The sequence below is a fragment of the Zootoca vivipara genome, chromosome 12 (assembly GCF_963506605.1).
Source record: "Zootoca vivipara chromosome 12, rZooViv1.1, whole genome shotgun sequence".
Lineage (NCBI taxonomy): Eukaryota > Metazoa > Chordata > Lepidosauria > Squamata > Lacertidae > Zootoca > Zootoca vivipara.
The window spans coordinates 20,269,535-20,293,137 of NC_083287.1; the positions used below are offsets into that span (position 1 = coordinate 20,269,535).

The 23,603-nt window shown below is 38.6% G+C and overlaps 1 protein-coding gene across 10 annotated transcripts in view; it reads left to right on the plus strand.

The window, feature by feature from the left end:
• SATB1 (SATB homeobox 1) overlaps window positions 1-23,603 on the plus strand; it is a 123,840-nt gene that overhangs the window by 53,360 nt on the left and 46,877 nt on the right. For 8 of the 10 annotated variants that reach the window (XM_035128727.2, XM_035128721.2, XM_035128729.2 and 5 more), the window contains 4 exons: window positions 3,668-3,779; window positions 7,181-7,635; window positions 17,074-17,184; window positions 20,717-20,929. In XM_035128727.2, coding sequence (XP_034984618.1) covers window positions 3,668-3,779; window positions 7,181-7,635; window positions 17,074-17,184; window positions 20,717-20,929 — 891 coding nt within the window. The remainder of the gene's footprint in view (window positions 1-3,667; window positions 3,780-7,180; window positions 7,636-17,073; window positions 17,185-20,716; window positions 20,930-23,603) is intronic. The other 2 variants (XM_035128726.2, XM_035128725.2) reach the window with 2 other exon arrangements.

Here is a 23,603-nt window from a genome sequence, read left to right on the forward strand (position 1 = left end):
GTTACTGTCAAGATAATTTTTCAGTTCTGAAAATTGACGGTAAGGGTTTATGGACAGTGCTCTTAATATTCTGATTTAGAAGATAAGGTATCTTTTAACTTGCCACTTGACAAAATCATTATGTTGTTATAAGCCTACTCGTGGAGGGTGTGATTAATGTTAGAGCATAAATAAAACCTTATTTGAAGTGGGGGAGGGCAGAGACCTGGGTTGCTTATAGCAAATCCTAATTTAACAGATGTTGACTTGTGGACAATATGGTGATGTGGAAATACTGAGTGACAGGATAGTACAGTATACAATTAACCTTGTTTAATTCTTTCATTGTCTTCCACCTACAGTGTGGCATTTCAAATCCACGCTTCCTTTCCAATAGAATTAGGGGGAACCCCTTTGCTGATATTAATTAGCATTTGTGATACAAATAGCCATCTTTTGGGGTATTTGTGAGATCTCCATTTTTCAAAAGATTTTTTTAACTCCTAGAAATGTGCTGGTAACACATGGATGGGAAGAAATAAGAGAAACTCTCTAGCAAGCTCTGTGCATAAAACGAATATTGCATCTTGCACACTCCTGATTCCCCTGTATAAACAGCTTTTGACATCTGTCTTTATAGTTTTTGAGGAGAGGAAGACTTTGTTAAAAGAACCATTTTTGTATAGCAGTCACCATTTCAGACTTGCTTTACCTGTAATATGAAAGCAGATGGTCTGCATGTCTTTTGAATATTTATAACTATCAAAAACAATCTCTTGTTATTCACCCTTAGGCTTATGAGATGTCAGGACTGTTCTAGTTGGGGGGGGAATCATCTTGGGTGTTTACAGAAAGAGGATTACATTGAGCTGAAATGACTATACATTTTCCAGTTTAATATTTGTCCATCAGCTGTTTAATCGTATTTAGATAATTGTGTAAATAAGTTGTAGCCCTTGCCCCCTCTGCTGATAGAGCTTGAAAGCTTTCAAGAACGATGAGCCAGTTATATAAATGCTTCTTTTTCAGTTCTAGTTTAAACAATCAGAAAGGACTATGAAAGTTCTGGCTATGATACTTTTGGGAGGGCATACTTTTCACATGCAAAAATAGACTAAATATCTCTGTTCGTGCAGTCATCTTAGAACATCTGTTCCTTAAGTTGCCTCTTAGGTAGACAGCACTTTTTGTAAATTAGTAAGTATCTTCTTTGATGAAGCTGTTCTTGGTCTTCTTTACAGATATGTAAAAAAGTATACTTAAAAATGGCGAGTGGGGGGGGTGGGGTGGAATTTGGGGACAGTGGAGGATAAATGGTTTTGTGACCTGAAGCTGAGCAATCACAGATAACAGATTTTGTAGTGGCTGGTTGATTTGGCAGCAAAGCATGAACAGTTTTGGTTTAGATGATTGAATTGACCTGATTAACGTTGTTTTTACGTTGCTTCCCAGAATGAACAACAATGCATTTTTAATCATAAGCCATTTACGATGAGAGAACCTACAGGTCATAGTTAAGAAAGGCCACCTATAATATGCTGTACTGGTTGATGAAGATTGGATCAGATATAAAAGTACACCTAGGGTGTACTTTTCTTCTCTTGTCTTACGAATAAACAAAATATATAAAAAACAGACGAGAGACCTGAGGTCCCCCCCTTTAAATCACAAAATGTTCAGTATACAAAATTACTCAGATGCCATCTTTTCCCATATTATGCGAGGCTAGGATTCAGAATGTAGGATACATTTTAAAACTGTCTAGATGAAGCAAATATGAACTTGGATGGGGGTGGGTGGGAATCAATCCCTATTGCCACATAGTTATGGAAGAGATAATTATAAATAATGTATTTGGCTGTAAAAGAAAGCTCAGTCTGTGGCAGATGGTAGCATCCCAGTGTAGTAGGGCTTTTGCAAAGGTGGCACCATTTCAGATCAAATCTTCATCAGACTCTCAGAAAAAGAACTACAAGTACTGTGCATGTATAAATTTGGGTACTTTTTGATCTTAGAGACACATATGAACTCAAGCAATTTCGCAGTGGATGTGCAGAGACACAGAGATCTGTCGGCAGTTTAAATTGTCGAAAGTTTTCCTTTCCCAGGAAAGGGCAAAAGCTGTTACCAGGCCTAGATAAACCTTTCTGTGACACTATAACTCGCTATATTTTATGTTAGTTCTTTTTCGCCTGTATTTTAAAGCTTTTTGCAGCCATAGGCAGTACAGAGAAAATAACTGAAAATACTTCTTTGCAAATCTTTTTGCCAACTAGCAATATTTAAGTTAACTTTGGAAGTATTTGAAGCAGAAAGAAAAATTGTAAAAGCTAGCTACAGAAAAAATTCAGTGCAAACCTTTAAATGTATTGCTGTGTTATATTCACTTGGGAGTTGTATATTTGAAAGATAATATATATATGAAAAAGTCCTTTTCATGTGAAATTGAATGAACACAAGATTGCCTTGCAGAGAGCTGACAACAGTAATCTTTTAGCTGTCTTTCTGATATGATACTTAGCTAGCATGTGACAACAGGATTGACAGCCGTCTGTCATTTTATAGACTTGAAAAGTCCCACATGTGTTAATTCTCATGATGTCTTTATCTTGGCACTTCGATTTTGGACTACCATGATTTCTGCCTTGTGCCATTGCTTCAGCATACATAGTCCTTGTACTTTTTTGATCCACCTTTATAGATTCATAAAGGACAGGTAGCATTACAAACAAGGTAGTTACTGATCATGCCCCTCTGGTTCATTGTAAAAGTTATGATTAAGGAAACTTAGATGGATTGTCACCCATCTGTAAGGATGGGAAGAAGGTTTAATGTACTGTGCCACACCCAACAGGTAAATTATGTTGTCCTCTGAAGGCGAGGGTTGCAGTTGCAAATCAGAGGAAAAAATGCAACTTCACTTTAGTACCTGGTATAACAAGCTCAACCACTATCTCTGTTATGAGTAGAGGGTGGATCCATTCAGATTCATCTTAATGTATTAAATTGATATATTTCATTGTGTATGTTAAGGATTATTTCTTATTGAGTCTGAAAACTAAAAATGGCACTTGATTAGTGGGGGAGGTAGGGGATAAAACTATTCTAGAAAATTATTCTTTATAGAAATACTATTAGAATTTTAGGTTTGCATAATAAAATAATACCAAATGAATATGATGCAAAAATTGAATCTTGTAGCTTCCTTCAATCAGACTTATAAGCAGATATCTTTGACCATTCATTATAAATTCTTCCAGGTTTGCCATTTTTTTCCTATGTGGGTGTACCTGTGTTCACATAGTCATGTGAGAAGATTGTGCAAACTTAGATTTTGTTGCATTTTCTTTCCCTGGAAGCCTCATAATATAGCAGCTTTAAAATGTGTCAAAACAAAACTTTACATGATGTTTAACACAAGGGAGAACGTGTGTTGTCTTCCATTAAAGTATGTTTGTGTGGAAAAACAGCCCCCAGAGGGTCAGGGGCTAGATAAAAATATGACATAATTTTTGCAAGCGATGCTATGCTGGTATTTCTGTCAAAGATACTGGCACAAATAGCAGGGATCTAAAGAATTAGAATCCAATATGGTATTGAGTCTTAAAATATTATCTATCAGGTAATTAAAATAATGTCTTTTGTTAAACATCTCAATAATACAGATGCTTTTGCCCTCCTTTTTCAGAGTATGATTTCTTCCATTGTGAACAGCACTTACTATGCAAACGTCTCGGCAGCAAAATGTCAGGAATTTGGGAGGTGGTATAAACATTTCAAGAAGGCAAAAGATATGATGGGTAAGCATAAAGATAAGAACTGAAGTAATGGTGACTACTTGTTTATGATTTGAAACACTTTAAGCTTACAGTCATACCTCGGTTTAAGTACGCTTCGGTTTGAGTACTTTCAGTTTAAGTACTCCGCAGACCCGTCTGGAACGGATTAATCCACTTTCCATTACTTTCAATGGGAAAGTTCGCTTCAGGTTAAGTATGCTTCAGGTTAAGTATGGACTTCCAGAACCAATTACACCCATACTTCGGGTTAAGTACGCTTCAGGTTGAGTACTCTGTGGACCCGTCTGGAACGGATTAATCCACTTTCCATTACTTTCAATGGGAAAGTTCGCTTCAGTTTAAGTACTCCGTGGACTGTCTGGAACAGATTAATCCACTTTCCATTACTTTCAGTGGGAAAGTTCACTTCAGGTTAAGTACGCCTCAGGTTAAGTACAGACTTCCGGAACCAATTGTGTACTTAAACCGAGGTACCACTGTATTCAAATTCTGGAAACTTGGACATGTTTTTGCTAATATGTACAAGAGATGAGAGAAAGTTTTCCTTCTCCCGGAACACCTTTTGTGCAGTATAGCCAAGGAAGAGGAAGAAAGCTGTGTAACTGCTTGAATGTTAATAATGTGTAGTTTTAAAAATTAGTATTCATTAATATTGGCATACTGACACCTGTTAGCTTTCTCAAAGTTTTAGAAATAAAAAAGGGAATCTAACATTTTGAATACTGAACACATTTCAGATTTTAAATCTATCATGTGGCCATAATAGCAGAAATAATAATAATGACCATATGTTAAAATACTGGTTTAAGAAAATAATCTTTCGATTTAAGAAAGCCTAATTTCACCATATTTTTTTGCTCATGGTTTCTCAGTGAACCCTGTAGCCAAAGGATTATTTTGCCTGCATTGTATGTATGCACCATGATTATCCCTGCATCTCCATTACGATATTCTCCTCCACATTACAGGGTTTACTGAAACATGGGGTTAAAAACTTTTGAATGTGCAAAACACCCTGAAGTGAAATCAGAAGTCAGTTCCTATTTGAAGCTTCATGTTTCTATGAAGTCAAATCAGAGTCCAGTGATGGATATCTATAAATAATAATAATAATAATAATAATAATAATAATAATAATAATAATAATAATTTATTATTTATAACCCACCCATCTAATTTACATATACATTCCAGGTTAAGCATTTGCAGAAAAGATCAGTACAAAAAAACGTTAATGACTCACCTGTGACCCTTCAGATTATTTTAGATGCCAGCTGCCATAATCCCTGATCATTGACCGTGTACACAGGAGCTGATAGGAATTGGAGTGTAACAGCATCTGAAGGGAAATACGGTAGTTATGCCACCCCCCTGGCCATTTATCTAAACATTTGTGTGCTTTTTCTAAAATAGGAAAAGCATACCATAAAATTCACCAGAACATCACATAAAACCACAACCTGTACCAAAACACTAATTGGATTAAGGCCCATCTTTATCTGTGCAAGACCTAGTTAGACAGGGATTAGGATGTAACGTTTTGCCAAAATATGCTTTTATTAAATTATTCTACTCTTCTTTTTTTAAAAAAAAGTTAAGCTTAGATAGTGAAAATATAATAGATTGCTATATAAAAACGCTCGCAGCCATTGACCTGCTCTAAGAAGGAAAAGGGGGTCAGACTACTGGTGAAATTCATGCATGCATGCTTACTCTTGATGACTGCCATATTAAACGATGTGATGGTTTGTGTGTGGTGAGACAGCTGCCACAGATAGAGTAACACAGAGAGCCTTCCTATCACTTTGTGCCAGATTTTTAGCCACATTATTTTTCATTGGAGGCTGCTCACACTTTTAACTGCAAACCGGGTGGTGTGACATCAAGAGCCCTTGTTACAGTTCTTAGGCTGCAGTCCTATTACACAATTACCAGGTGGTAAATCCCATGAATTCATTGGATTCATGAGTAAGGGTGGGGCTTACTTCTGAGTTAGGACTAAACTGTAAATAGCACTGCCATTTCTACTGCTATTCCTCCCTAGGAATGGGATTATGGAAAAATGTGCGTGAAAACGGGTTGCTGTTTATGACCAAGTCTGCAGCACCTGTCAGCCGCTGCTAGCAGAATGTCACAAATCAGCACCCCACAAAAGCAGAAAAGGCTGCCCAAAAGGCTGTTGTGGGCAGTTTGCAGCCTGATTTTCACAGGAATTTCTTAACAAGTTTTTCCGTACCCAGGAATGAAAACAGTGGCTATTTAAAAAGTGATGAGGTGTTAAAATATGTACACAAATGTACAAATGAGGCCTGTGTTAACTGAACCACAGTTTAATATACAGAAATCACTTGTAACTTCCATACCTTCCGAAATAAATACTCTGGATTCAGCATTTATTTTCAGTTTTGTTCAAGTTTTTAAAAAGCTGTCCGATGAACATTCAAATGATGGAGCTTCGCATAAGCTTTTGCTATGTATTCTCAAAACCAGATGTGTATGGTTATAGTATCCAATAAATTTTGAGAGACTGTTGCAGAATTTCATTCCCCATATTTGCTGTGCCATTAGAAAAGAAACGTGTTTTCTACCACAGCAAAAGGGATTTGCTGGCTGTTCTTTTAAAAACAGCATTGCATTCACTTTTCCAAATGCTAATAATAATAATAATAACAACCATGCTAGCCATTCTAAAACTACTGGCTGGAATGCACCCATAAGTTAATATTTGTCTAATAATAACAATAATGATGTAACTTTAAAGAAAAATCTTTAAAATACACACAGTTTTTTTGGGGGGGGGACTTTAAATAGTGAATGTAAAAAGGAACAGGCCGAATACAAAGGTAATTTTTATTGTAATATATGAGAGACTCAGTGTTTGTAAGCTGAAGCTTTACAGAACTGGCAATGCCAATTGCCCTCTTCTTGGGAGTAAAGAGCTTTCTCAAGTTTTCCAAGAGCCTATTGGCATCCAGCAGGTGCCTTCACGATGCTTTTTAAAGCATCTGCTAAAATCAGTTTTCTTTGGAACAGACTTTTCTATCCAGATATGTAGAATGTTTGTTTACATGTGTTTTAATATTTTTATCTTATCTTATTGCTGCTATTAATTACTATTTGAGTATTTTAAAGAGCTGTTTTTGCTGATCATTTTATTTTGGGGGCTTTCTTGTAATCCGCTTGGAGATTTTTCTTTATAATAAATTGTATTAAATAAATAATGCATTGTCTAGAAAAAAAATACAGCTGGGAAGATGCTAGCAATGTTTTATTGGCAATGCTCTGTAATCAAATAGAGAATAATCTTCTCTTGAAGATTATCAGCCATGCTGCTATATATATATGTGCTTGTAAAACATTTCATCTAAGTGTAGTATCTCTCTTCCCCCCCCCTACTGTAGCTGAAATGGATAGCCTTTCTGAACTATCCCAACAAGGTGCCAACCACGTCAACTTTGGACACCAACCAGTCCCAGGGAACACAGCTGAACAGCCTCCATCCCCTGTTCAGCTCTCTCACAGCAGTCAACCACCTGTTCGGACCCCACTTCCAAACCTGCATCCTGGACTTGTATCTACTCCCATTAGTCCTCAGTTGGTAAATCAACAACTGGTAATGGCCCAGCTGTTAAACCAGCAGTATGCAGTGAACAGACTTCTAGCCCAACAGTCCTTAAACCAACAGTACTTGAACCATCCTCCTCCGGTCAGCAGATCCATGAACAAGCCGTTGGAGCAGCAGGTCTCAACTAACACAGAGGTGTCTTCCGAAATCTACCAGTGGGTGCGTGATGAATTGAAACGAGCAGGAATCTCGCAGGCAGTTTTTGCACGTGTGGCATTTAACAGAACTCAGGTTAGACTTTTCTTTAAAAAAAAAGCAAGATAATTAATTATTATTATTATTGCCATCTCCCCTGTTCATTATTCTATTATTTGCACAAACTTAGACATGCCATGATGGATAAATGAAACATTGGTAGATGCAAAATTGGTAGCTTCTAGGAAATGTACTAGGAAATTATAACCACACTTAGCTGGTTCTCCTGTGTACCCCTCCCCCCTTTTTTTTACTGAGCACCGGGTTTGGAGAAGTAAACAGTTAAAAAGTACAACATCTTAAAGACCTTTAAAGCACACTTTTAGTATAAATAGTTTCTATTATTCCCACACTTTGGAATATAATTTAAAATTACACAACAGTGGGCCGATAGGCACATTCAGCCAGAAGTAGCTCACTTCAGTCATAAAGTGCTTCACATCTATAATGTCTACACTGCCTAGTCAATTCACTTCTTGTTTAATGGGCACTGGGCACTGACACTTACTATGGCGTTAGTCGTTGTACCTGTTATGCTTCGGTTGCAGACTATTAGGGCAACTTTGAAAATTGACAATTAGTGATGCAGCAGGAGATGATGTTGCTGCTACATCTCCTGCCCAGTGTCATCTTGGATGTTGTGTAAACTTGAGAGAAAAATCCAATAAAAGAGTAGGCAGGAGATGAAGCAATTGCAACCTCTTCTGCTGCACCAGTAGTGTTAAAGCAGGAACCTGTGTCCGCCACAATACTGTTGGACTCCACTTTCCATCATTCCTGACTATCTATTTGCTATGCTGATGGGAGCTGATGGGAATTGGAAGTACAGCAAAATCTAAGAGGGTCTGCTCCCTGTGTGTTGAAAGAAAAGGGTAGATTCTGCATATTGCAACTGGCAGCCCTAATAATCTTTTCCACTGCCATCCTTGGGTCCACCTCCCCCAACCCACAGAAGCCGAGAAGTGTTCATGAAACATTTGGAACACAAAAATAAATAGCAAGCTTCAATAAGGTTACCTCATCATCCTGAAGCAATGTTCTGGCATTTTGTGACCCCCAACAAAGAAACCAAAGGAGAGGAAGGATGGACCAGACCAGATCAGAGACGCCAACCAAACAGGAGAGATATGAGCACACAAAATGGTGCTACCCATAAAAGGGACCAGTGAATTATGATAGACATACATGGTAAATGGTAATACGTGATATCAAAACATCGTATGTAAACAGTCATAAATGGCAAAAAATGGAGATCACAGATGCTTAATAAAAAGAAAAGCCAATTCTTCCAGCTACTGAAATATCTGCCCTGGAGACAAACCCTGCAACGAAGGGGGAAAATGCTAATTTCACAAAAACTTTACCAGTTCCAATGGGAAACTGTTGCATTTCGATTTGGATTCTTCTTCTTTGATTTCATGTTTGTACCCCACTTACCTTTTCCAAAATGAAGCCCAAAGCTTTTAACAAAAACATACCAAAGTAAAAACAACAATATCAAAAAACCGCAACCAGGCAATATGAACAATTGCCTTAACTATAAAAATGCTGCAGTAAACAATCAATAAAAATTAATTTTCAGTATCTCGGGCAGCATCAGTTCAATTAATAAACAATGCAAAATTTATAAACTGAATCAATAAATGTTGAAAGTACAAAGATTTCACTAAATAAGAAAGGGATAGCACAGCACATACTTTCATCAGAAATACTTAAAATTAATTAGAAAAATCTTTATATACATTGCAGCACTGTTTTGGTCTTTGTAATATACATCGGTAGCTACAAAATAAATAGAATAATTATAAAAGAATTAGAAAGCATATGAAAGGCAGAGCAGGGGGATCTTCCCGGAATGCTCAGTCACTCATTCGCAAACTGCAAATAATTTCACAGCCAAGCTGATGGTGTCCTTTTCTTGAAAACCTAATAAACTTATTCAGTAAAATAAAAATCTGTGTAGAATATACATTCTAAATATATATTCCATATATAAAATTAAAAAATATATGGAGAGGGCAGGAATGAATTACCTCCCCCCAAAAAGTTAATAGCCCATTTAAAGTGATGCCACGTTCTCCATTTGAGTGTTCATCTTTCCCATTTTTGTGGGTGTACAGTACCTCTGAACAATAGTCTGTTTCATTAACTTCTTTCCCTTTTTTGGGTAGTCAGAGGCTGCATGCTTCCCCCTCTGCAGTGAGCTACCAGAAATGGCACATACCCTCCTTACTACAAACAAACGTTGTTTCACCAGTATGGGCACAAAATACAGTCACCAACCTCATGCTGTAGGATAGCGGTGGGGAACCTGTGCCCTTCCAGGTTTTATTGGATTTTGCCCCCTCCCCCAGGCCCAGCTTGCATTCCCAGTGGTCTGTTGAGTTGTAGTCCAACAACATCTGGAGGGCCACATGTTCCCCATCCTTGCTGTAGTAATCTCTGTAGCCTGCATCTGTGAAGATTTCAGGAGCAGTCTTGATGCCAGATTGCAGCGTGCCAGAGGTATGGTTTTTAATTTGGCTGCTCATTCTCAAGTTCTGACACAACAGCCCAGTTGTTTCTAAGGCTCCAAATGATAGTTCCACGTAGCCCTTCATTTGTTTTCATTAATCTTGCCTCAAACAAAATCTTCCCCACTTTTTATAAAAGAAAAATATTCATAGGACAACCATGATAACCCCATTTTAGTACGGGTTTTAAAAGTCCAGTTTTTCACCTTAGATTTTTTACTTCATCAGTGCAAATCGGTGTTTGACTTATTTTTATTGCACAAACTATTAGCAAGGTCCATCAGCCTGAGCTTTGGAAAATGTAACTGCTTTTATTTTTGAGTTGCTCATTGAAACAATATGAATTGAAAATATTTGTGGTTATTTCCAGCTCTGAGACTTCTACTGAAATGGAGGAAGGGTTTTTTGGTAATATTACATCTGCTGAATTTTAATTAAGTTGAACGTACGTGAATATAAATTGTGGGACATTTCTGTATGTGGAATTTATGCTATGAACTGAAGTTATTTTTAAATTGTTCTTGGACAACCAAGAACTAGTTTCACTGAAAAAAGAAGTTCCGATTAAGGGAGTAGTATGCTTTTTAAGAGCTTAATTTTTTTGGCTAGTGCACAGAAATTCACTAACAATTGAAGACCATGCAAGTCACGATAGGCTTCCCCAGCCAGTCTCGTGGTCTGCAGATGTTTTGGGCTACAATATCCATCAGCTCTATCCAGCATGCCATGAAGTCAAGGATGATGAGAGTTATAGTCCAACAACATCTAGAAGGCACTGGGTTGGGAAGGGTGCCTTACGATTTTTGCTTAAGTAGTAGCTCTCATTTTACTAGTGTGCTAGGAAAACAAAATATGAATTTATCTGTAACACTCTTGTCAAAAAAGTTGATGTTGCCATATTCTAGGACAAATTCATGTATCTTTCAGTTGGTATAGACCATGAGTTCGGTAATATATATTTCACTATTTCAGAGACGGTGGTTGCCACTGGACCTTGTACAAATAAGGGGCAGGAGGAATATATTTTATTCCTTTGTGTCCCACTCATCTGTTTTATGTCTCTTCCCTCATTTCCCTCATTTTTACATAAAAAGAAACTTTCATGCAGCATTTTAATGTAAAAGATATTAGTAAATAGACGGTCTATCTAAAAATCAGCTCTGTTAAGGCAAGTTTACTATTGTTTAAGATATCATATTTAATATTATGTGTAATACAAAGAGGTGTTTCATACAGAAGGAACAGATATTTTGATTTGTTCCTTCTGTTCATATATGCTTCTGAAGCAGTTTTGTTCCACTGATGTTTCTACTAAGCATGTTTCTTGCTTATGCTCCAGGCTTCTACATGTATATATTACTTCACATATTTTTAATCTCCAAATATGATGGGTTGATGTTTTTTTGAAAGTTTCATTTATGAAATTGTTATATGTTCATTTCTCAATTTTACCCTTTCCCATGGCACATATTAGTCTCTCTCTCTGTGTGTGTGTGTGTGTGTGTGTGTGTGTGTGAGAGAGAGAGAGAGAGAGAGAGAGAGAGAGAGAGAGAGAAGCTGAAACAATTCCATTAATCATTATTTTATTGTTAAATAGTACAGTAAAAGAGAAGAAATGCTTTTGGATATTTAAGCAGATATCAAACTTTGAATTTGCCCCAAATATAAATTTTTCAATTTACTGTGCTCCATACAACAACCTCAGATTAAGAGAGACCCCCCCCCCCGGATATAGGGCAGTATATAAATTCAATGAAGAAGAAGAAGAAGAAGAAGAAGAAGAAGAAGAAGAAGAAGAAGAAGAAGAAGAAGAAGAAGAAGAAGAAGAAGAAGAAGAAGAAGAAGAAGAAGAAAGTAGTGCACATTGTTGAAGGGTCTAGGAAAGCCTCTTGGAAGGTTTTAAATACTTTCATTTGCTTAGCAGTGAAATTAATTAGTCTTGAGGACTTGCTTCTTGAAAATACATGCTTGGGAGGAAAGCTTCCACTCTGCCATGTTAAGCAGCAGGCTGGATCTCCGCCAACAAGTAGATCCATTTGCAGGTTCCTTAGCCTGCTGCTTGATACAGACAACATGGGAACCTACTTGCAAGTAATTAATGTTCTGTGCTTCTCGCACTGGGACTTCGAAGTCTCAGTGAACTGCAGGGCAACCTATCCGGATAAAATGAGGGGTGTTTGAGTACGGGGAGTGGAGAGCATTTGCAGTTTGGAAAGAGAGAGATTTTGTAGATGCCCCTTTCCTACCACTGAGCCTAGGGCTTGCCGATTGGAAGGTCGCTGGTTCGAATCCCCACGACGGGGTGAGCCCCCGTTGCTCGGTCCCAGCTCCTGCCCACCTAACAGTTCGAAAGCATGCCCCAAAGTGCTAGTAGATAAATAGGTACCACTCCGGCGGGAAGGTAAATGGCGTTTCCGTGCGCTGCTCTGGTTCGCTAGAAGCGGCTTAGTCATGCTGGCCACATGACCCGGAAGATGTCTGCGGACAAACGCCGGCTCCCTCGGCCTATAGAGCTAGATGAGCGCCGCAAACCAGAGTCGTCCACAACTAGACCTAATGGACCTTTACCTTTACCTTTTTACTGCAATGTCCATGCAGTAATTTTAAAGCCACATCAATGGTTTTGCCACACCACCCAGTTAGGCTTTCTTCAATTCTTCTTTCCTCCTTTTCCCTCTTGTCTTTGGCACGCTGCTTATTTTCCAGTAAAATGAAGAATGAAGATGGATTATTCAAAATTGATAACAGTAATGGACCATCCTGTAATGTTTTATTGAATTTGAGTTCTGTAAATTATGTGGTGGAGGGAAATTTGCCTGCTTAAGTATAACAGAAATTGCCACTATGTTCGTATAATTCTTCATAGTGTAATTTAAGAAAAAGCACACTACCCATATCACTGTTTGAGTAAAAGGTAAAAAGGTGCTATTACACTATCATGACAGCTCTCCTCTCGCTAATAAGCGACAAAGATAAATGTGTCTGCTTATAACTTACTTGGCAGGACTCCAAACTTGCGGGTGGAGTTTGAAAATAATCTTCCACCTGGATATGAGATTTCAATCCATTGCAGTAAAGAGAGCATATGAGGATGTTCTGCATATTTGGGAGCAAATCATATTTTTCTTCAGAGAGCTTTGAAGTTCCAGGAGCCTGATAAAATCTATCTGAATCAGTGATTATGTTCAAAGAGCAGACAAACTGGGGGCCAGACAGACTATGTTTTAGTTAATATTGGCAGACACTTTCATTTATCTCCCTATTTTAAAGAATTCATAATTAGCTTTTGAAAGCACTGAAACTTATTGAACATATTTGTGCAATTACTAATGAAATATACTTGAATGATTTGTAAAGATTATGTTCATTTTTTGTGATGTGGCTGTGGCTTAAATTGACTTCTCCTGTAAGGGGAAAAACAGACCTCCCAAATTAGCACATCTAAGCTCATCCTCTTTTTCACTCATAGCAAAAGTTTAATAACAGAATTACAATACATTGACAAATTACTTTGACTGCATTAATAGGGTAATCGCTGGTGTAGCTGGTTGCAATATAATCACTATAGTAATTATGCTTCTATCTTATTTATTTATTTAATATTATTTACAGACCACTTTCTGCAAAGTGGGATTCAGTAAAAATCAATAAGAGCATTTATTTTTTAAAACAACAGGAATAAATCAGTAAAACCTATGAGCTACAGCCCATATGACTAGAAAACTGCTAGTTTATTGCAATAAAGAAATGGCATAATTTAAGATTTGGGCATGCCTCCTTTTAAGACAGCCTCTTCTGAAAGGAGTGTTGTGTAACACTTAAACCAGCCTTTCTCAACCTTATGTCCCCAGATGCTACTGGACTACAACTCCCATCATCCCTAACCACTGATCCTGCTAGCTAGGGATAGTGGGAGTTTTAGTCCAACAATATCTGGGGATCCAAGGTTGAGAAAGGCTGACTTAGACCAGGGGTCAGCAACCCAAGGCCCATGGCTTAGGTTGTTTGATCGGCCCCCGAACCACCCCCGAACTGAGCTGCCTGCTCTTGTGCTGCGCTAAATCGGCACGGCAACTCACTTCCGCGGCACCAAAAATCGTGTCTGCGCATGTCCAGACGCTGGAAATCGCGCTCTGTACACGCAGATGCCGAAAATTACAGGGGCATGTGCATGCGATCCAGCCCACGGAGGGATCTTCGCGAGACCGATCTGGCCCAGGCAAGATAAACCTTGCTGACCCCTGACTTAGCGTCTAAGCCAGGGATGGACAACCCGTGGCCTTCCAGATATTGATGGACTGCATGGCTGCTTCCACACAGCCACTCACTTCTAAAAGGGCATCTGCAATATATTTTGAATAAAACTTCCCTTTTGTATGTTTCCTTGATCAGCTTCCACACATATAGACCTGAATTAGCTGAACAATTTCTACATGACCTATCACTCTGCTGTACTGGCATATTAGATAGCTGTAGCCATATTCTTCTCTATAGATTGTCTCTCCACCCTAGGATTTAACCCTCCCTTTATCAAATAGCATTGGCTTTATATCAGTCTTCTCTCTTCCCACCCCTCAATTGCAACCAGGGGGAGAATTATGACTGAGTGCATAGTGATTGTGGGGGAGTGATCCTATTGAAAACCACCCCCATTTGACATTTGGTGCTGGAGAAAGAGGAACTGCCCACTGGCTACAGAATTTAGAAGTATGGAAGCAAAGTTGCTTTTCCATTTCTAGCTTGAAGCTGAAAAGCAAGATAGGGTGGCTGTCATTGTCCGTGTTCAAAAATATTCAAGCTCCCATTAGGCATAGCCAACTTGATCAGTGGTCAGGGATGATGGAAGTTGTAGTCCAGCAATATCTGGAGGGTCACAGATTCACATCCGTGCTCTAGGCCATAGTGGGCATAGCGGTCAGGAAGCTAGACAAGAAACCTGATGTCTTTATCTCAAAGGCAGACAAACATGGGGAACTTCTAATCCCAGTGCTAGCAGTGATCTGATTATATTCGGAGGTACAGACATTGTCATTATCTATACCTCCCCACTGTTCACACTATCTACACATCTCATCCCTTTTACTTAAAGAAACAGTAGTTGAATAAACATACAGTTGTACCTTGGAAGTCAAACAGAATCTGTTCCGGAAGTCCGTTTGACTTCTAAAACGCTTGGAAACCAAAGCATGTCTTCTGATTGGCTGCAGGAAGGTCCTGCAGCTAATTGGAAGCCCCATTGGACGTTTGGGTTCCAAAGAACGTTCGCAAACCGGAACACTCACTTCTGAGTTTGTGGCGTTTGGGAGCCAAAACGTTCGACTTGCAAGGCGTTCAGGAGCCAAGGTACGACTGTATTGGGTAGTTTAGGTACTATAGAACATAGGACAATCTGAGTAGTAGTATAACTTTCAGTCTTACAAAATGGCTCTGGCTGATTCTCAGTAGATGAACTTGGGATTTCAAGTACTACTTTGTGTATTTGGAGATTGTAACTTCTTGGGGATAGGAAGATGTTGGTTTCTTTTGAGTATTCCATGTACCATCTTAACAGAATATGATATGGGTATTTAATTTCTTCCACAGTAGCTGATGCCATCAAGTTTTCTCCAACAAATTTGATATAAACTTTGTCTCCTCTCTTTAAATATGGCAGTTACTGCTTTGAACTGGATTAGTTAGAGAAGGCTCATAACTTCTCTTGGCTTGCTCATTTGAAGCAGCAACTTTTTCCAACTTAGGCCTTTTTGGAAGAGGTTTTTCTCTAGGGTTCGAATAGTATTCTGATTTGTCTTTCCATGAGCAATTTGCTGGACTGCATCCAGTAGAATCAATAGTGTTGACCTGAAGTTTAAAAGAGCAAGTATATATGTCATTCCCCCCCTCAAGATTTTCATTGCAGACTGTACTGCTCATTGTCCTTAACTGTTGGTAACATAGCAAAAGTTATAAGATGTCCAGAATGACTGAATTCAGTTGCTGCAAATTCATGACATTTTAGGTCATGAATTAATCTGGAGTTCCAAAGTTATCAAAGATATTATTCAGTTGTACAACAGCACTGTGGCAGATAATGCCAGGCAAGGAAGTATCTCAATATACCTTTAATATTAGTTAGTGTCAGCCAAATAATGTCCATCTCCCAATGGGGTGTAGTGATGAAAGATTCTGTTGCGACAGTCTGTTTCTTCTAAAACAGTCACAAGATAATGTTTTGGGTTTTTTATGTCATTTCTAGTATTGTGCTATCCGCATGGCTTGTTCACAACTTGTGATTATACTTTTATCCCCTTTGTGAACAAGGTCTAGGATTCTAGATTCAGGTAGGTAGCCATGTTGGTCTGACGCAATCGAAATAAATAAAAAATTGTCCAGTAGCAGCTTAGAGACCAACTAAGTTTGTTCTGGGTATAAGCTTTCGTCTGCATGCACACTTTAGTTTACATGTACACGAAAGCTTATACCCAGAACAAACTTAGTTGGTCTCTAAGGTGCTACTGGACAAGGTCTAGAATTTATCTCTTCATAGATTTTGGTACAATCAGTACAGCTCCCATTTGTAATCAGCCTTTCCAATTTGCTTACGTGCAAGGGTACTTTCTAGTCATCCCTGAAACATTGCTAGGGTTTAGGTATTTAGACCATCTCAGACTTCTTGATATTCCAAATCTCTGTGAAAAGCAATCTGGATCTGACAAAGAAAAGCATGCACAGTATGAATGTAAGTTTGACATCTCCGCTCTTAACTTGAAAGTCTATGCTTGCATTGTGGGACTTTGTGACAAGATGTCTGCCATGGCAAACACTGGATGGCTTTGTAGTGATACTTGGTCCAAATATTTTCATGTATGAAGGTCATCAAGTGTTTATGGTCTGTGAAGAGCTTGGAAGAACATAGTCTATATAGAGACGTGTGTGTGTGTGTGTGCCTGCACGCTAGTGATTTCTGCCTTCCATTTTTTAGTGGAAAAGCAATTGGCATGTTGTGGAAAAAAAGCAATGCAGGAAAGAAGTTACAAACTATATGCTGAAATTTGTTTGCAGTAGGAATCCAGCTACAATCAGTACAACTAAGGTTTGCTGCACTTACTCCTTTCAATGTGTTTTAATAATTGGTTTCTCCAAGATAGTACTTATTACCCACTTTCCCAGTGTGTATTTATTTCGCTTTTGCCAATAGTGGGCTATTATATCTCTACTAGACCAAAACATAAAATCATTGTATAAGTTCTGTATGGATTTAACATATTTACTGCATTATTTTGACACGACTATAGCTTTTACTTGTTTTATATGTTAATATGTGCTATGTTTTATTATAGATTATCCTAATATTTTGTGCTGAGTTTTCTGTTTGCAACTTGGGGCTTTCTCAGTTAAGTGGGTTATAAGCAATACATAAAATAAACTTTTTCTGCTTCAGTAAGAATTATGGAGCAGAATGCAACTGACATCAATTCTGAACCATGCACTCCTCCTAGTAATGCACACACAAATAATTTTGAAAAATAAAAATGGTTGGAATGCAGGTTCAGAAAAATTCATGGTGTATCCATCTGACCACAATATAGAGCCCCAGTATCAAGCTACTCTAGTAGTGATGGGAGTGCAGAAACAGTTTTTCTCCTCTGCTGTTGAATCCTCTCAGTATCATCTAGCAGAGCTTTTCTGAATATTGTGAGATCTTTTGAAGTCTAGCCCAGGAGGAATTTGGTGCAACCCTTGGTAGAGTGCTGTTATATATTTGCAATGTACTCTGAAGAGTGGCTGGGGAAACCCAGCCAGATGGGTGGGGAATAAATAATAATAATAATAATTATTGTTAACCATCAGGATGCAGTGTTTCTACCCTTATTTGGGTAAGATGCTTGGTTGGTTCCAGCCAACCATATTTTTACTTAACCCTTGCCCATCATGGCTTATTAAATCTAACAGAGATGAGATCCTATACAGAGTCAAAATTTGGGGAGAGGACAAGAACACTATCAAAGAGCTAGAAACGCTGCAGAATCAATTTCTTAGAAGCTTATTCCCCTTACCTAAGGGAACAGCAGCAGCACTTTTACGCACAGAAGCCGGGCGGACTTCTATCTCTTATGCTGGTCTCTGAATACCATTTGCTGGGAATCAGAAATGTGGAGAATTTTGTTGTCCTCTTCTGCTTGTGAGCTTCCTATTGGCATCTAGTTGGTCACTAGTTGACGCTAGTCGCCGTCTTCTTTTTAGACTAGTGTCTCCAAACATTCCTTCTTTTTCTCTTGGGCAGGTACTGAGGAGGTTACCACCTTGTAACACACATGCAATGAACTGCTTCCTCTTTGTATATTATTTCTGTAGTAGAACACCCTCTGTGCAGTGTAAAACAGTATCTGCCTTGGAATACCATGTAGTTCTCCTCTGAAATTACTGTAGCATCATATCCTGAATCTGTTTTGGAATTAACATTGGACCCACAAATAATTACATTTATTCTTCCTGGAAGGTCAATGCTTTTACAATATATACCGCCTAAGAAAAAAATTGTCATCCATTTCTGTTGTCACCATTTGTACTACTGGATATGACATATTATAGCACAGTGCTCTGTTTAGGAACTCTTCCAGCACAGCGCTTTTGTAGCAGCAGAGCCTGGCTGGACAAATTCTTCTAATGTTGTGATCTTTCTGTTTCTTGGGTAAGCTACTTTAAAGGCTGAGCCTCTTTGCTACACGATGTACTCAAAGTACCTGGCTACTTTTCATGGGCTTTCTTCTTTAATTCCTTTGCAAAGATAAAATTGAATTTGCCCTTTTCAAAATGTATATAGTGTTTTGTGGAGCAGTGGTTGGCTCCTCCTAGTCTCTCTTAAGTTATCTTTGCTCCCAGGTCTGGGTTTTGGTTAACTCAGATTGCCTTCACATCTCTATGACTTTGTGAAGTGTTAACTCTACCACCAGCTGTGTCCTTTCATAAAAAGGGCTTCCTCTAGAATTCTAGAGGGGCTTATGAGTTCGTTTTTGTTTTTATTTGAAACTTTGTGTTCTCATTTTGTATTTTTTATTGTGAACCGCCCGGTGATCTTCATATAAATGGTGGTATGCAAATTTAATGAGGGTGGTGGTAATAATAATCTTGATGTGGGTATAATCTTGTTAAGGTTGCCTGAAGAAGAAACAAACACAAAAAACCTGTGGGTCACCCCTGGGGTGTGTAGGAAGGGGGACGGTGGGGGCGGGCCGCCCCGGATGTCATCCCTAAGGGGGGTGACAAAATCCCCCCTGGTCAGATTGCCACACCACCCCCTGGATGGCAATCGCTGTGCCAATCGTCCCCAATGGGCAGCTCCCCTGCCCCCCGAGTGCACGGCATGTGCGCTGCTCCAGGTGACCGAGCGGCTAGTTCTGCCGCTGGGTCATGCAATCAAAGCCATTTGATGCAGGGTTAGTTAATAATGCAGATTCACTGGCTACTCTAACCCAAGGGGGGGGGTGGAAATCATTCCTGGAGCGCTAGACAAGCTAATCAAGTAGATCAAGAATGAATAACTTTCGGTCCTCCAGATGTCGCTGAACTACATTTCCATTGGGCCTTGCAGGCATGGCAAGTGGTCAAGGATGGAGAGAGAGGTAGTTCAGCAATGTCTGGGGGGGGGGCAAAGTTCCCCATACTTGAAGTAAATCCCACTGCTAAGTCATGTGTATATCTTCCTGTGTATATCCTAAAGGAAGATAAGTGAATTTTAGATATGTAAGAGTCTGTTTGTGGTAGCTGATTGTGTGAGGGTCATTAGCACCTGGGTGAGAGCCCTTAGATGTCTACCTTTGAATCTTGACTACAAATGCATAAATAAATGAGTAAATAATCCCCATTGTGAGTTGGCTGCAAATTCCAAATTTTGTTGGATAATTTCCTACTATTTTCCTGTGTGTGTGTGTGTGTGTGTGTGTGTGTGTGTGATTCTTCCAATTATTTGGGAAGGAGAGAAGGAAAAAATATTGAGACATTGCCATAACAAATTAAGCCATGTTTCCAATGATTACCTGTGATAATCCAATCCAACGATTAGTCATGATATTTTTCAAATGTTGGGAGCAGCAGGGAAGGGCGGGGGGAAACAAAGTACTGCTTTTAGCATGACAATCTACAGGTGGATTATGCTTTCTCTTATTTGTAAACGAGTGTAAATTGTGAACTGCCCTCAAATTTCTAGATATGCCTGTATCATTTTAATATATGCCTTATTACAGACTTTGAATAGCAGTGATGCAATAATGCTGCAGAATTACTTGTATTTTATTTATTCTTATTCTTATTGTCTGTCTTAGAAAGATTTCATGGCAAGTTAAGTCAATAAAAAAGAGGAGACCAATTAAGCAGATTCAGTCTGTATTGTGTGTATAGCAGATGCTTAATAAAATTAGGAATACAATTGAGGCTCTCTTCTGTATTACCTAAATTGTCAGTAATATATTCCTATGCAGGATGAATGCCTTTTTGTTGTGCGTTTTCTAAAGTTAGGGAAGCAAAGCAAATCTTGATTAGCAGTGGCTGTTTGTTATATAAGGCTGCATAGAGTAATATGGTTTTGTGTGTGTGTGTGTGTGTGTGTGTGTCTTTTTCCTCTACAGGGCTTGCTCTCAGAAATCCTGCGAAAGGAAGAAGACCCCAAGACTGCATCACAATCTTTACTGGTAAACCTTCGGGCTATGCAGAATTTCTTGCAGCTGCCGGAAGCAGAAAGAGATCGAATATACCAGGATGAAAGGGAAAGAAGTTTGAATGCAGCTTCTGCAATGGGCCCCACACCTCTTATAAGCACACCGCCCAGCCGACCAACACAAGTAAACTATTTTAAAGTCTTTCTGATCTGCTTGATGCTAAATGTTGTGCTTTGATGGTGTGTGAAAAAGAAAAAAGGCAAGCTGTATAGTTGTTGTTTTTTCAGATGCAGTAATGCAGCTGGAAGTTCTGATTTAGTTTTGTGTATCAAAATTGCACAAGTTGTGCAGCCTGCATTTCTTTTGCTTTTTTTAAAAAGGAAGTTGGCAGTCTTAGTAAGTCCTCAGATGGATTGGAGAGATTTAGCCTTGTGGTGTAAAGTCAACCAGGTACAAAACTATGATAGTTCTCTGAAGCTCCTAAAGGTTTGCACTAGCTCTGAAATAATGCTTAAAAATCTTGAAGGGTGTTGCAGGCACAGTTAATTTCATTTGATCAGTTATAGGCACAATGAGTGCCTGTATGCGGAGCCCTTCAAAGAACACAGTAATGTGTGGAGGTACATATTTGAATGGAAAACAATAACAGATCTTCAGCTGTGAATTACTAATAATGGATGTCTCTTTTAGCAACAGGCATAACTATATATTTTAAATAATAATTTCATTGACATTATTTAAGCAGATTCTTCAATACCTGTAGCTCTTGAAACCCAGTCAAAGATAAATTGAACTGAAGTTTCTGAATTAGAGACTGCTTGGACCCTCATGACTTCTTGCTGCTCCTCATGGCCTTTGTCTTCAGATACACTGCTCACAATTTCTAATTTCAGAGGATTTCTTTCTGCGAGCTTATCACTTAATTAAGATCGTTTAAACACATTTGAAATCTAAATGCTTGGCTGTTCGCTATATAGAAAATAGTTCTAATAGACTACCTTTGTGCCAAGTCTTATTTTAATGACACACATGAAATGGCCAAAATATGAAATACAACCTTCCATCCTTGAGAAATAACCATGGAGAGGACAGTTAATGGAAACACTAACATTTAAATATAAATATGCTTCCAGGCGCCACTGTAATAATGGATTAGTAAACTTTGTCCTGATAAAAAGCCATTCTGAATGAGCGCAACTGCATTTATTATACCTCTTGTGCCATTTGAAGAACTGAACTGAAAAGTAGTTTGTTTTGCCTGGAATGAAGTCCTTTAATGTAATTTTAATGTACAATGTCATATTAAAAGCTAAACCAGGATTAAAAAAAGATTTTTGTTCCTAAACTAAAACAGTACTTATGGGAATATGTGTATAAAAGGGTTGGGGTTTTTTGTTTCATTTTCACATGGGAAAAAATATGAGAAAGCCCATATTTGTGAAAAGCTGTTAAATTACCTGTTTGGGTAAATTTGGGCTTCATTCAAGAAATATGAACAACTCCAAAATTTCCTGTTTTTATTGTCAGCCAAGATAGATAGAATTGCTAGGAGATGTGTCTTTTCTAAATATTTTTTTAAAAAGCTGCTAGGAATGGGAATGAGAATAAAGGCTCGTGGCAGTTTCATAGAAATGTTAGCAAAGTTTTGTCACCATTACAAATAACTGCATAGTTGATGCCTAGTTGTATTACATTTTTTAGGTGTAAGATTTTAGTAAGCATTTGTTTCAAATTTTGTGAAGTGCCTTAATGCACTGATGATGCTGTATAAATAACAACTCTTCTTATGGGATTTGGTGGCGCACCAATTTAACATAGTGAAGGTTTTATGTCCTTTTGCTTCCACTTTCTTCCTTAGCTCTGTCTTGAGTTCATTTCTTACTCGAGCACTAAATTATTATTTTTCAGAAAACACAGTATTACAAAAACTTCTCTTTTAGAAAAAATCTTTAAAGTGTCACACACATTAAATTGTGACTGATGCTTTCAATAGAAGTTCTGGAGGGGGAAAAGCCTTTGTAGATAGCCTCTAAAAGGTTAATTAGCAATACGTAGTGCTCAGTAGAGCACAACAGACTAATCATCCATGATATTCTTAATGGTTCAAGAGAAACTGTTAGAAAGGAAGGGAAATGTTTTTGAGGTTGATCTGCTATGCAAGAGTTTGGAGAAATGAAATAACCCTTCTCTAGCAACCTATAACCCAAGTTCATAAAGGTATGCCAAGCAGTCTGAAGTCATTTGTCCTCATCTCTCATCATCATCCCCTCCAAGTTTTCAAAGAGTTTTCTAATCTTTGTTCACTATTATATTTCTCTATACCCAGTTAAAAAAAACCCCATGCTATTGACATTATTTGGATGAAGCATGTTAGAAAATGTAGTTTCGATAAAAGGCTGTGTCTGGCTTGCTGGGTAACCTTCCTATGAAGAACTAATCAATGAGACAGGAATGACCCTAGAGCAGTGATGGCCAAACTTGGCCTTCCAGCTGTTTGGGGACTACAACCCCCATCATCCCTAGCTAACAGGACCAGTGGTCAAGGATCATTGGAATTGTAGTCCCAAAACAGCTGGAGGGCCAAGTTTGGCCATCACTGCCCTAGAGGGGAAAGAGCGTGCACATTTGCTCACGTTTCGTCTGGGTGCCTGGAGTTGCTAGGTTTGCTCAGCAGGGAAGAGTGGAAACTTTCACCTTCGGTTGATGGTGCATCTTAACAGATTTCTGCAGCCTCTCCATCAATTGCTGAAACCAGAGACGTGGATTATTTCGTGAGCTCCGTGAAATGTTGCCTTCCATTGTGAAAGCAGCCCCTGCCCCACGACGGTTTCTAGTCAAGAACATGAACCACCTGGCC